The sequence below is a fragment of the Numida meleagris genome, chromosome 3 (assembly GCF_002078875.1).
Source record: "Numida meleagris isolate 19003 breed g44 Domestic line chromosome 3, NumMel1.0, whole genome shotgun sequence".
In the NCBI taxonomy this organism is placed as follows: Eukaryota; Metazoa; Chordata; class Aves; order Galliformes; family Numididae; genus Numida; species Numida meleagris.
The window spans coordinates 31111894-31124501 of NC_034411.1; the positions used below are offsets into that span (position 1 = coordinate 31111894).

The 12608-nt window shown below is 40.2% G+C and overlaps 1 protein-coding gene across 6 annotated transcripts in view; it reads right to left on the reverse strand.

Annotated features, from left to right (window-relative positions):
* Positions 1-12608, reverse strand: part of RASGRP3 (RAS guanyl releasing protein 3) — a 52185-nt gene that overhangs the window by 19657 nt on the left and 19920 nt on the right. For 5 of the 6 annotated variants that reach the window (XM_021390350.1, XM_021390352.1, XM_021390349.1 and 2 more), the window contains exons 2-6: positions 5543-5733; positions 4006-4108; positions 3368-3430; positions 1993-2124; positions 611-758 (exon numbers count right to left, since the gene is read on the reverse strand). In XM_021390350.1, the coding sequence (XP_021246025.1) occupies positions 611-758; positions 1993-2124; positions 3368-3430; positions 4006-4108; positions 5543-5612 (516 nt within the window). In that variant the 5' untranslated portion in view covers positions 5613-5733. Of the gene's footprint in view, positions 1-610; positions 759-1992; positions 2125-3123; positions 3145-3367; positions 3431-4005; positions 4109-5542; positions 5734-12608 lie in introns of those variants that run through there. The other variant, XM_021390355.1, reaches the window with a different exon arrangement.

Consider the following 12608-nt stretch of genomic DNA (forward strand, 5'->3'; position numbering starts at 1 on the left):
GGAATGACTTAGTGCTACAAGCATGAAGCATATAAAAAGGAGCTTTCACCTCACTCCGATGCCTGATCAACTGCATTATTGATGTAAACAGCAAAATCTGCGCACTGCTGAAATCAACAGGAGCTCCTCACAGGAGCCTGAACTGCAACTCAAGAAGCTGAATATGTACCAGTTTTCTTCTTCCTATGCCTTCCTCCTACCTCAACCAATCAATCTGTAGCACAAAAAGCTAGTTCTGCTAAATCTTGCGCATTCTGATGTTGTTCGTTCCCTGAGTGTTGGTGGATATGGTTCTACATGAGATAGCTACCATTCCCAAGAATTAGATTTCCATAAATTTCTGGAAAGTATTCTTCAGCTCTCCCTTTAAGATGGACTTTCAGAAGCTTAAGACATAACTTTAGCTTGTGTAGGGAGCTGTAGCAATACCAGCCAACACTGACTTCTTGGTCTCCTTAGCTAGTAAAGAACCGCCTGCTAGAAGACAATATGACAGCATATTCTCTTACACAGTAGATGAAATGTAAAAAAAATGTTTGTTAAATCATATGAACACTCTTTTTTAAGGACAGGATCCTAGCTGCAAACAACAGAGTTGTAGGCCTCTTACAGAAATTCTCCTAAAAGATTTATGCTCCAGAAAAGTGAGATGTTCAGCTAGCTCAATGGGCTCCAGATGATCAAACAGCAGGCAGGCTTTTCCTTTCTTAGAAATCTTCTTCCTTTGTGTAACTCTTCTCATCCAGTCATAGGAAGGTCTGTAACAGAAAATTAGGCGCAATTCTCATTTCTCTTTGAGTGGTAGCCTACAGCTTACATAAAATTATCAAGAGATCTATCTGTGACCTCTAGCAGATAACACTCAGCATAAGATAACATTCAGGTGTATAATGGGGGGTAAAGATTTCAGTTACTTCTGCACATGATGCATGATAGCAGGTGTCCATCAGAAGAAAAGAACAATGTACAGGAAGCTGTACTCCAAAAGTGCCTTGGAAATACAAGAAAAACAAGTCACATCAAATTCTGATTAAGAAAAAAAAAAGCCACCTTCAGTAACCTCAAGTATTAATTTTAACTCCGTAAGACCACGGGTCCATAAAATAATAGAACAGCAGAAACACCATCAGTCAAACAATTAACAAAACAGTAAGGTGTTTGTGCATAAACATGTAAACCATTTCCTTGCAAGCAGTGGAATAATTCCTACCCAAATGCAGCCAAGGCACTTCTTAGAGCAGAAGGAGGTTGCTAACTTAATATTTCAAAACTAAGATAGAGCTAACATTCATATTATTCCATTGGCATTCTTGCAGAAAATCTTGCAGCCTTCACTGAGATTAGTTGGGCTGTCCTTCCATGTTGCTACACCAATTTTTAAATAAGGAAAAACAAATTTGACTGTGTCACATTTTAAAAGAAAATCTACAGTATCAGGCGAGACATAAAAGCCTGTTTGGTGATGTTTAAGGGGTAACTTTTGGGAAGTCACGGAAATAGTAGTATAATCACTTTGATGCAAGAAAATTACACATATGTGCTACAGATTATTGAATTCAACAACAGAAAAAAGCACACAGAAAGGCATTGGGAAAAAATAGACAGGTTACAGGTAAGAGAAAAATAAAGCTTCCATAAGAAAATACAAGATTTACAAAATGTGCCAATCACTGCATTGCTTGTCATTCTGTATGAAAAGTTATAGGAAAAAAAGTAATGTTAATCATTTAGTTAGCACTAGCTTTCTCAAAAGGATCAGGACAATTATTTCTTTACCATTTGTATTAAACACTTATGTATAGATAAGAGACCTCACTGTGGAAGTATGTGTAGAATTTCAAATTTAGAAGGTAAGAGAGTTTTTTTTGGTAAATGATTGTTTGCTCTCTCAAGATGAGGATGGCCCTTAATACTTTCAAATTTTGCACAGAATTAGAATTCTGCTGCTACAGGGGACAGAGAGAAAGATACTGAAGTTCATGACATTCTTACATGCTGGAGATATCAATGAGATCGATGTGATCCTCATAGCCAAGCTGGCTGGCTAATTCTCGAAACTCTTCAGTCAAACGAATCAGCCCAAGATCCAAGTTAAATTCTGCAGGAAATTCCAGAATCCAGTATCTGAAATGGACAGAAAACAGTTCAGAGAAGCTGAAGGGATTCAGATGTAATACTCAGTGGCTGTGCAGATATATTTTAATCAACAGAACTTATGAATATTTCAGAGTCATTGGTTTTAGGGCAGAGAAGGTGGGCCACCCCAGCCTGCTGATGCTGTACTTCTCTCTGATGCTGACGACAAACACTTTAAAAATAAACAGTCACAGACCTAGAAAAACAGGGGCTGTACCACCAGCTCTTTTACTAGCTGCATTAACAGTCTCAAATAACTCCAAAATATTCCAGCTTATAACTGATGAAAGGATCGGTGACATCGTGCAATCAAATTATTGTGTAATTTCCTTCAGTTAACTCACCACAGCACAATGCGGGTGCATTCTTTTGAAATGCCAAATTAAAAGATGCATGAGGTGATACACACAAAAGGCAGCCACACCTGCCCCAACTCACACTGCCAGGACACCCAGATGACTCTTGCATTTGTCCCTGATCTAAGTGAGACAAAAAGATTTTCCAGTGAAAATAAAAATGTGAAGTTAAAGTGGCAGCACTACCATGATAACCATGTAAACATGGTAATTCCTCTTCTATTTAAGAGGGCAGGGAAAAGGCTTTATCAGTCCTACTTTCAGTACCTCTCTCCCATTCCTCCACAGTGATACAACTCAGTCCAGAGGAGGGAAGAAAGAGCATTTATTTGAGGGAAGCAGGTTGTATCATGTTAGCTTAAAAATTCATACTTTCTGTTTTATGGAGAACTGCTCCTATACAAGCACAGCCTAACAAGGGAGAGCTTTCCTGTAGAAACAAGGTCAGAGACAGTGCAAAGATCAGAACAAACCTGATCTGTAAAAGCTGTGGCATCACTAACATACTCCTGTCATCATAAATTATGCACAGGTTATTTGAACTGAAGCCAAAAGCCCAGAGATAAACTTCCTCCACCAAAACAGATCATATATGGAAGTAAAAAGTGTCATTTTTCTGTGCGGTACTGACCTCATCTCCCCCTAAGAGGTGTCACACTCCAACACCAGGTAATTCCTAGCACAAGGTTTCAGTCAGCTCTGTGCAGTTACATGACTTAACCACTGGTTCAGCTGAAACCACTGCTTTCAAAGCACAGTAATTCACACCTTGCTATGGACTAGAGATCAAATTAAAACAACAACTTTTTTAAATATTAGGAAAATAAATTACAATTATAGTATTCACAGCAACTCAAAAACAGAAGCATGCCTACCTCATGAAATAGCAGATTTTTAATCTGAATTCATTGCAGTTCTCCCCACCGGCATCTCTATATGTATTCTAGTTAAAGAAAGCTTTATGTGCCTTAATTCAGTAATGTGGTTTTTATCTACATCAGACAGTGACTTGAGACCAGCTGAACAGAACCAGTATTAAAAACTTTCCTTCAACAGACAACTACAGCGTGATCTGATATTCATTCACTTACACAGTAGCTTAAGACACTGACAATTTCTTGGCTGCCATTTTTGGCTTTTGCTCTAGCAAAAATGCCTCTATTGCACTATCCTGAGTACTCTGCTGAACAGTTTTGAAGACATGCAGGTACTTAGCTACCACTGAAAGCTCATATTAGTCCAACACCAGCCTGCCACCATAAATCTGAAAAGTTATCTTGGCAACATTTTTCCATTTATTCCAAGATAATTCAAAGCATACTTCAGCAAACTTGTTCTTACGGAAAATATCTACAACCAAAAGCAGAAGGAAGCTCCCAGATTTCCACTTCTTGGGGTGAAAAAGTCAAACCTTGTTTGTCACTAATTAAATAACACATTTTTACATGCAGTCACAGAAACAATCTGCTTTCAACATTGTAATGCCGACTTGCAAGACTTCCTAAAAGGATATGTAGACAGAAGCTTGACAGCCAGCTCTGTGGAAGGCAGGTACCAGCGGTGCATTAGAAGAAAGATTCTTGGCAAATGGCTGGAGCATTGATTTCCTCTGTCATCTGCAAAAGAGCAACAAGTGAATGAACTAACTACTTAGTTGTGAACAGACAGAAGCTTATATCCTTCAAGTGGAGATAAAAAATATCTGAAGTTAGCACACAAATGCTCCTTTAGAGGTAAATATTGCTAGACTATAGTGCTGTAAGGAAAATAAAGTATCAGTAGACAATAGGCCATAGCTAGAAAAATGGGGCACGGACAGCACTAAGCTAAACATCATACAAAGAGGCAGCGAGGTATACAAATAACAAATCCAAAGCTAGTCCACCAAAAGGGCAGGAAGATGGTTTATCCAAAACCACTTATAAGATTTGGTTTTTTTGCAGCTACATATTAACCATTAGACTGCTTAAAAAGGGGGATCTGCCTCAAAGCAACACTTTGGTCCATGTGAGGATCGCACCTCCAGCTGCTGTACAGACCCTCCCATCTGCACACTGTAGCCACTGAGACTATGGAAAGTTACTCCCTGGCAGGCTGGCTGACCATTCAAGCTCCTCAACACCCACAGTCCTGTGTTATTTTATCTCTATTACTATTTCAGTAGACAATAGTCCATATGTGTGTATGAAACAGGAACTACATATGGACTACAGTTGTCAAGAGAGCATGTATACATGGAAGAGAGGCATTACTTCCAACAGACATGAAGTATATCCATTCTGTTACCTCCCACTAAGTATATAGGACAACAGGTCTGATCATGGTCTACAAAAAGTCGATATACAGAGATGCACTATGCTCAGGAGCAAAATCTGGCCCTTAAATATTTAATTTCTCTCATCTTCAGTTGCTTGTTTCTCTCCAAAAGGGAAAAAAAAAAACCAACAACCAACAACCCTCAATCAAATCAAATTCTGTCCTGCATTCCAAGAGACTTTAAATGTAGCTTTGTGAATTAAGAACCCATTTCAAAGCATTTAAGTATATCCATGAACTCATCTCATCCGGCTATAGGGTGACATAAGCCTTGATTAATGGTGCTGTGGATCAAGGTCTACTTCATCACTTCTTTCCCTCAGACCTGGTACATTACATTTTAATAAGAGTAAAAAGATTACATGAGCCTTGAGTCATATTATTTCCAATTATTGCATGACAATTTGGAAAACCTTTTGGAATAACAACTGGTCAGAACCACTGAAGACAATGCCAGAAATAACGCCTTGAATCATTCAGCTAAACATTTGTTTAGTTTTAAAACCACTATACCCAACATTGCGCTTTATCTGTATTAAATTTTCTTACCACAATATGCATATGACTAAAATTCTGGCCGGTATAACTCTGGGACAAAATGAAACACGGAAAATTTTACAGGATAGAAATGTCGTTTGCCAAGGGAAAGACTGGCTAAATCAGAGAACAGCAGGGGTTATGCTATAAGATGAATTCAAAGAACAACAGCAAAGCAAAATATTGAGAGCACCTACCAAACATTTCAATACAAGCGTTCAAAAGCTCATCCAATGTTGCAGCCTTCCCAAGTGTGTTCGACCCCATTGTTCTTTAATTGTTGTCAAAAAATAAGAGACATTTTCACCAAGTAGAAAAATTCTTCTTCAGCTGCACAGTTTTTTCATTTTATTGTTGGTTGCATTCTTAGCTGGGCTTCTAGGAAAATCTGCAGAAAGAAAGTAAAGGAAATCATAGCTATGTGGCTACATGAGAGAGTTATCAGGATGCAGTGTTTACAGTTCAACTCATCTTCTCTGTAAACTGTGTTTTTCCTCGCACCACACAGACCATGTGAGAGACTGCTCTAAGATTTCCACGCATTCCAGCTTGCGTTTTCAAGTGTTTTCCAATTGTTTGTCCACTAGCACAAAACAAATCCCTAGCAGGGGGTCATAAAACAGAAACCAGATGGCAAATGAGGGCATGCATGTATGCTGACGCACACTTTGTTCTGATCATTTTATTTACACTTGATAAGTCACTTTTTTGTTAATAACCCCGCTTTCATGATCAAAGCATAAACATTTGTTTTTCCTAAGGTTACTGGCTCATGGCAGATATCTTTTTATGCTAATGGTTTTAACTGGCATAGGCCACACAAGACGTTTAATGAAGGTCATAACAAACGCTAACCTCAGAGGCAATTTTTCAAGGAACCTGACGATTGAATGCTACAGTTTTTTTAAAACAGATCTTTCTAAAGTAGCTGAGCACACACAGAAGGCTGAATGTGTGCAGAAACTTCTAGACTGTACCATACATCTACGAGGCATTTAATTAGCAGATATCCATTTACCTGAAAGATGAAAAAAATACTGATCCGAGATTTCAGAAATAATTACAGATTATATTTAAAGAATTGGTATTTCAAAACAGTTTTTTAGTCAATACTTTAAAAACAGGATTGAGTAAAGCTATGGAAGTTTCTGTCTATCCCTTGAAAATTGCTGCCCATGAAATATAGGAGGGGAAGCAAGTTGGTCTGAATTTTTTAACCATTCCCTATAACATACAGCATAGGGCAGCATCATCCCTAACTTCTGTTAACAGTGTTAAGCCACCTGTATAGTAATCAATAAGTAATGCTCCATGTAGAATTGCAGTGTGTTTGTTTTTAATTATATGACAGCTACTTAACTAGTAGATACCTAGATTCTAATGCTACATCCCCTGAAAAAAGCCTATCTGACCGCTAATGGCTTTTATGCTCATAATATTTCTGAAAGAAGGATGTAACATTTCCACTGGAGGAAGAACTGGCTGAGTGGGGCTAAGCCACATATCCTCAGCTGAGCCAAAACATTATATCATATCTCTTGATCACAGCCTCCAACAACCACAACCATTACATCATTATTTGTGCGATTAAGCACTGCTGTTCTATTAGAATAAGAAAAGTCTTGTCTAGATTGTGCCATAAATAGTATCCAACCACAACACCACATCTAGAGATGGATGAGCAGAGCTGAGCAGCTGCCCCATGTCAGAGCAGAGCCAGCTAGCTCCAGCTGCTCCATAAAGGACCCACCGCTGGACAGAGCCGACCCATGAGCAATGCTGGTTTTGACTCTGAGAGAAGATTTAAGAAGGGGAAAAACTGCTGCACAACAGCAGCTGGGAGAGAGGAGTGAGAGATGTGAGAGAAACAGCTCTGCAGGCACCAAGGTCAGTGCAGAAGGAGGGCAAGCAGTGCTCCAAGGAGTTCCGTGCAGCCAAGGAGGAGCCCAAGGAGCTGCAATGAAGGCCTGAAGGAGGCCGCAGCCCATGGAGAGCCCCCACAGGAACAGCCCTGGGCCAGAGCTGCAGCCTGTGGAGAGGAACACATGGTGGGGCAGGAGTTTAAACAGTCCCGTAACATTTTCCTATGATCCAAACTGTGCTGTCAAGCATGTCATACTTTATTTGATGACATATTACCATTACGGGAGGCACAATTCCTATTTAGGTGGAAAGCAAAACTATGCAGCAATGTGTCCAGAGGTTAAAAGTCTGTGATGGACTGACCCTTTAAATGCAGACTCCCTTACAAGTCTTGACCTCAGCATGATCACCACATGTGCACAGCTAGTCATTTTGAGCAGAAAGCTTTCCTTAGCACTCTCACGCAGCCTAATTGCATTTCTTATTCAACATTTTGGAAGTCCTAAGATGGCACTGTGGACTGTCCTGAGAGATGTTTTAAAATGAATGTGCAGGCTGTGAGCTCCTGAGACAGATGCAGTCAGGTGTAATGCCTTATTTTTTAAAGAAACAAGACACACTGTCAGCTAACTTGTGGTCTTATGCAAAAGCATCAAAGGGCAAGAACAGAGCCGGTGGCACCAGTCAAGTTTTAACTGTTGGCTATTATTATTAGTATTACTAGATCACTTTTACTGCTGGAGGCTACTAAGGGGAGGTCCCTGCCTTGAAGCTACAGGAGTTTAACTTAACACTGCAATGTCAAGCCAATACAAATCACTGTGTGGGCACTTTCACGTGGGTTCCATACAAGTTATATTGGTTACAGGTGCAAGCTAAACCAATAAGCTGGGTTTAAATAGGCTCACATTTGACAAATGGGGTAATATTTATTTAGCTACATTGAATTAAAACAGCTTTTTAGCCAAACCAAAGTAAACGTAAATGTAACATTTTCCCCCATCAGTTAAAAATGTGTTATTTTTCTTCTGCTTAGGGACAACAAATAGAGCCAAGCGTAAACAGTTCAACTTTGACACACGGGCACCTGTATGGGTCTCAGCTCATATGTAAACTTCCCAGAGACCTGCATGCAGGAAACTCATATTCTTTCCAAGATCAGGACATTCCTGGGAGGTTGAAGTAAGTCAGACCTCTCCTTTTCTCCCCCTCCTCCAATGAATGCTTGCATTAGATGATTTCCACCACCTGGCTGCTGGACAGAAACTGCTGAATGTGAGCAGCTGAACAAGGAAATCAAATCAGTAGCAGTACGCAGAAAAATAAGATGAAAAAAAATGAAGATTCTCATGAGAGCATTTATGGGAAACTACCCTTACTGCATTTTTTTTTGCTTTATCCTGTCTTATTCGTGTCTGTGGTAAACTCTTCAGGATTGACCTCATCTGCTCTCCTTTAAATGTAGTGGAGGACCTCAGTAAGAGGCCCTTTCTTGTTATTAGTGTCCAATAGATTAGTGTAATTACCATAATATGAATCCCAGATGGGACACATAAGGCTGCACCTTTGCCTACACTGGAGCAATCCAGATATCTGTTTGGGCTCAAGTTAACACACGTTGCCTAATGCACGGTTCCTTAAGTTTACGCTACCTCACGAACAGGTAAATATTTCTTGTAGGTTATCAGTACATGGATGATGGTTTATTTATTACAGTACATGCAACTCAATATCTAGAAAACTCTAAGCAAGTGGCATCCTTGGTCAAGTTTCTCCAGCTGACACATGCTGAAGATGCGCTAGGCAGGAAAGCACAGTGACAGTAGGCTGTCAGGCAGCCTAATGCCACCGTTTCTGTCCCAGTCCATGACCTCAAGCATCACATGCTGCAGGATGGCACATCTGGCTTACCAATGACATTTGTCATGTGGCATGGAAACACAGAACAAGGGGAAGATTGTTGCATTGCCCCATGCATGCAGGATATCAGCCTTGCTGGGAGTAGGAGAGGAAAGAAAATTAAATATGAAAGACTTGGGCTTTTCCAGTGTGATTCACCAGTATTCATTCACCTTTGCTACACACCTTCAGACAGCAGTTATCCAATTAACCAGGAGATCCTCAATAATTGCCTCCACCCTATTACTTTAATTCACTTTTTCTGGATCAAAGTGGAACTTCAAAAGGCACTAAAAAGAATGGAATGTCCACCTCTCAGTGGAGGAGAGGACAGGGGCATGGCTAAGTGTATACAGCTGATGGGTAGCTAAAGCCAAACCTCATATTAACAAAAGACATGGCACAGGGGATGTTAGTGATTCTATGCCTCCATAGGCTCAACAGGATAGTTTCAGCTACTCCATTTCATTCACCTACTGCAAACATTTTGGCCCTGGAGCGTGTTCAGAGGAGGGCGACGAAGCTGGTGAGGGGTCTGGAGCACAGGCCTTATGAGGAGCAGCTGAGGGAGCTGGGATTGTTCAGTCTGGAGAAGAGGAGGCTCAGGGGGGACCTCATCGCTCTCTATAACTACCTGAAGGGAGGTTGTAGTGAGCTGGGGGTCAGCCTCTTCTCTCTTGTAACTAGTGACAGGACGAGGGGGAATGGCTTCAAGTTGCGCCAGGGGAGATTTAGGCTGGACATTAGGAAATACTACTTTTCTGAAAGAGTGGTCAGACGCTGGAACAGGCTGCCCAGGGAGGTGGTTGAGTCACCGTCCCTGGAGATGTTCAAGAAACGTTTAGATATAGCGTTGGGAGACATGGTTTAGTGGGGTTGTTGGTGGTAGGTGGATGGTTGGACTAGGTGATCTTGTAGGTCTTTTCCAACCTAGCTAATTCTATGATTCTATGATTCTATGATTTTTAACCTCTGTGTTGGGTTGTCCCTGGCTAGCAGCCAGGCACTCACATCCACTTGCTTACACCCCATCCCCTGCTGCACAATGTGCAGAGCAAATAAGAGGAATGGGAGCAAGAAAACTCATGTGTCAAAATAAAATCACTCATCAGTTAGTGCTACAGGCAGGCAAATGTCATTTGGTGAATTTAATTGATTTCCATTTAACATAAATATTTAATTACTGACTTGGGTATTGGGAAACAAAGAAGACCAACATTAAAACACCTTTTCTCCTCCCACTTTCCCAGACTCAGCTTCACTCCAGACACCTCTCCTTCCCCTTTCTTATTGATGCAGATTACACTTGGTCCCTTCAGTGAGATACTGAGCAGTGTGGGAGGTAAGGATCAGTGCAGAACAGTTTCTACCTGCTGCTTCTTCCCTTTCACTCTTGTCTTATGCTCCACTCTGGCTCTCTTATGGGCTGTAGCCCCTTCCACAAGAGTACCTGCTCCATCAAGGGCTTATCCATGGGCCTCAGTTCCTTCAGGGAAGTACCTGCTCTGCCACAAAGCAGCTCCTAATTTTCTGACCTTGCTATTCTCTATTCTTCACTCCCCTTCATGTTTTCTGCCTTTGCTCAGACATTTTCACAGAGGCACCAAGAGCCTGGCTGATGGGCTCAGCTGTGGCCCACAGTGGGTCCTGGCTGAAGCAGCTATGTCTGGCACAGGGAAGCCCCTGGCCTCCTCCTCACACAGAGGTCCCACCTGCAGCCCCCCTGCTGTCAAGCCTTTCCTTGGCATCCAACACAGCCTCTAAGGGATGACCATTTGCGGCCCTAAGATAAGAGTAAGCAAGTTAAAAACTGTCAAATATATTTCATTGTGTTCAGCTTTGAGGGAAGAGTCCTTTGGGCTAACTACTTTCAAGTCATCCTACGTCACAAAGGTGGGTGTTATAAACAGTTTAGAGGCCTTCTGCAGGAACAGGGCTTAAATGAATAGGACCATAGCTAAGAAGCCAAGTGGCAATATAGATCTGCTCATATGCATTACCAAACCATTAGTTCAGAGCCACGTTATACCTTGTAGAGGTTCATAAATTAGAGTATGGAGTACAATACATACTGACTGAAAACAAAAGAGAAGCTTACAGAAATCACGAGGAATGCTAATGGATAGTCACATGACCAAATACTTTCAGTAATCAGAAAGTCACTTGATTAAGACTCAAGCTGCTTAGACATCGCTTTGTTTAGCGTTCTTATCACTTACTGTGAAATATAACCAAGATTTATGACATAACAGAAATAAAAACAGGTTTCCTCATATATGAGCTCTGCAAAATAATGGTTGATAACTGCATTTCTAAAAACAAAGCTTTCATTCTCAACTGCAATTTTAGTGTTATGCAATGTTATCTAGTATACAGTTATCTACCATACTTTGGCTTTTTCCCATTCACTTCTGTATTTGCTTCCTCAATTTACTGTGTTGGCATTTGTTTCTGTAGCTGCAACTCCAGCTTATAACAGCAGTAAAATCTGAACATCTGAATGTGCATCCTTCAATTATTTAATGTGCTGGAATACAATGTATTTCCCCTTTCAAGGGTCAAGGTACAACAAGTTTCAAAGAAAGATTCAAAAGAGGACTTTATTTCACCTTCATAATGGGGGAAACTTCTAGCCACACTTCTCAGTAGATTTGTCATTAAAAGGTGTATTGCTATTCTCAGTAGAGCAAAAACAAAATTACAAATATCAGACATTTGATTAACATGTATGACACAAAGGGATACAGCTTTTCTGAGAATATTTGCCCTTCAGACACAGTAGAGATCTCCACCACCAAAGTATAACTCATCAGAAGAGGAGACCTAACAGCAGTAAGAATCTGTATGCTCCTATGTCCTTTTTTTTTTCTTCCCAGAAACTGAATCAGTACACTATCGATACCTCTTACAAGTTATGCTACTACTCGTAAGCCTCAAGAAAAACTCTTGGCAATTACCTTTATTATTGACAGTCTTGCTTACAACTTTTGACAGTCTTTCATGAATAAGCTTGGTTTGTTAACCTAATTAAGCCGGGGGGGAAAAAAGCAACACTTTAGGAGCCTATATTCTTGACTGGTCATGCTGTTGTATGTCTTTATCAGACTGTTTTTTCTTTTCCCAAGAGAAAACAATTATTTTAAGTTATTTTAAAACACATATGGGGAAATAATCATAACTTCAGTTCTAAAAGATAAAAAGTCAGTATTCATTTCCATTTATCTGTAACAAAATATATTAATATTTTATTATTATTTACTACTGCCAGTTTTATTCTCTTCAAGCCAAGCTAGAAAAATCAGACCTACTAATTAGCTCCCTAAGAAGTCCTAGGTCCTATTTTCCTAGGTCTTCTGTTACATTCAGCGTGGAGATTTCCTTTTTCCCTCACAAGATACTTTTTTCTCATTTTTAACTAAGTCAGAATTCTCATACAATAGTATAGTCCCTGGGCAGTGTCCTTTTAAGAAGCTATTAAATCTTCCAAGACTTACGACAGTT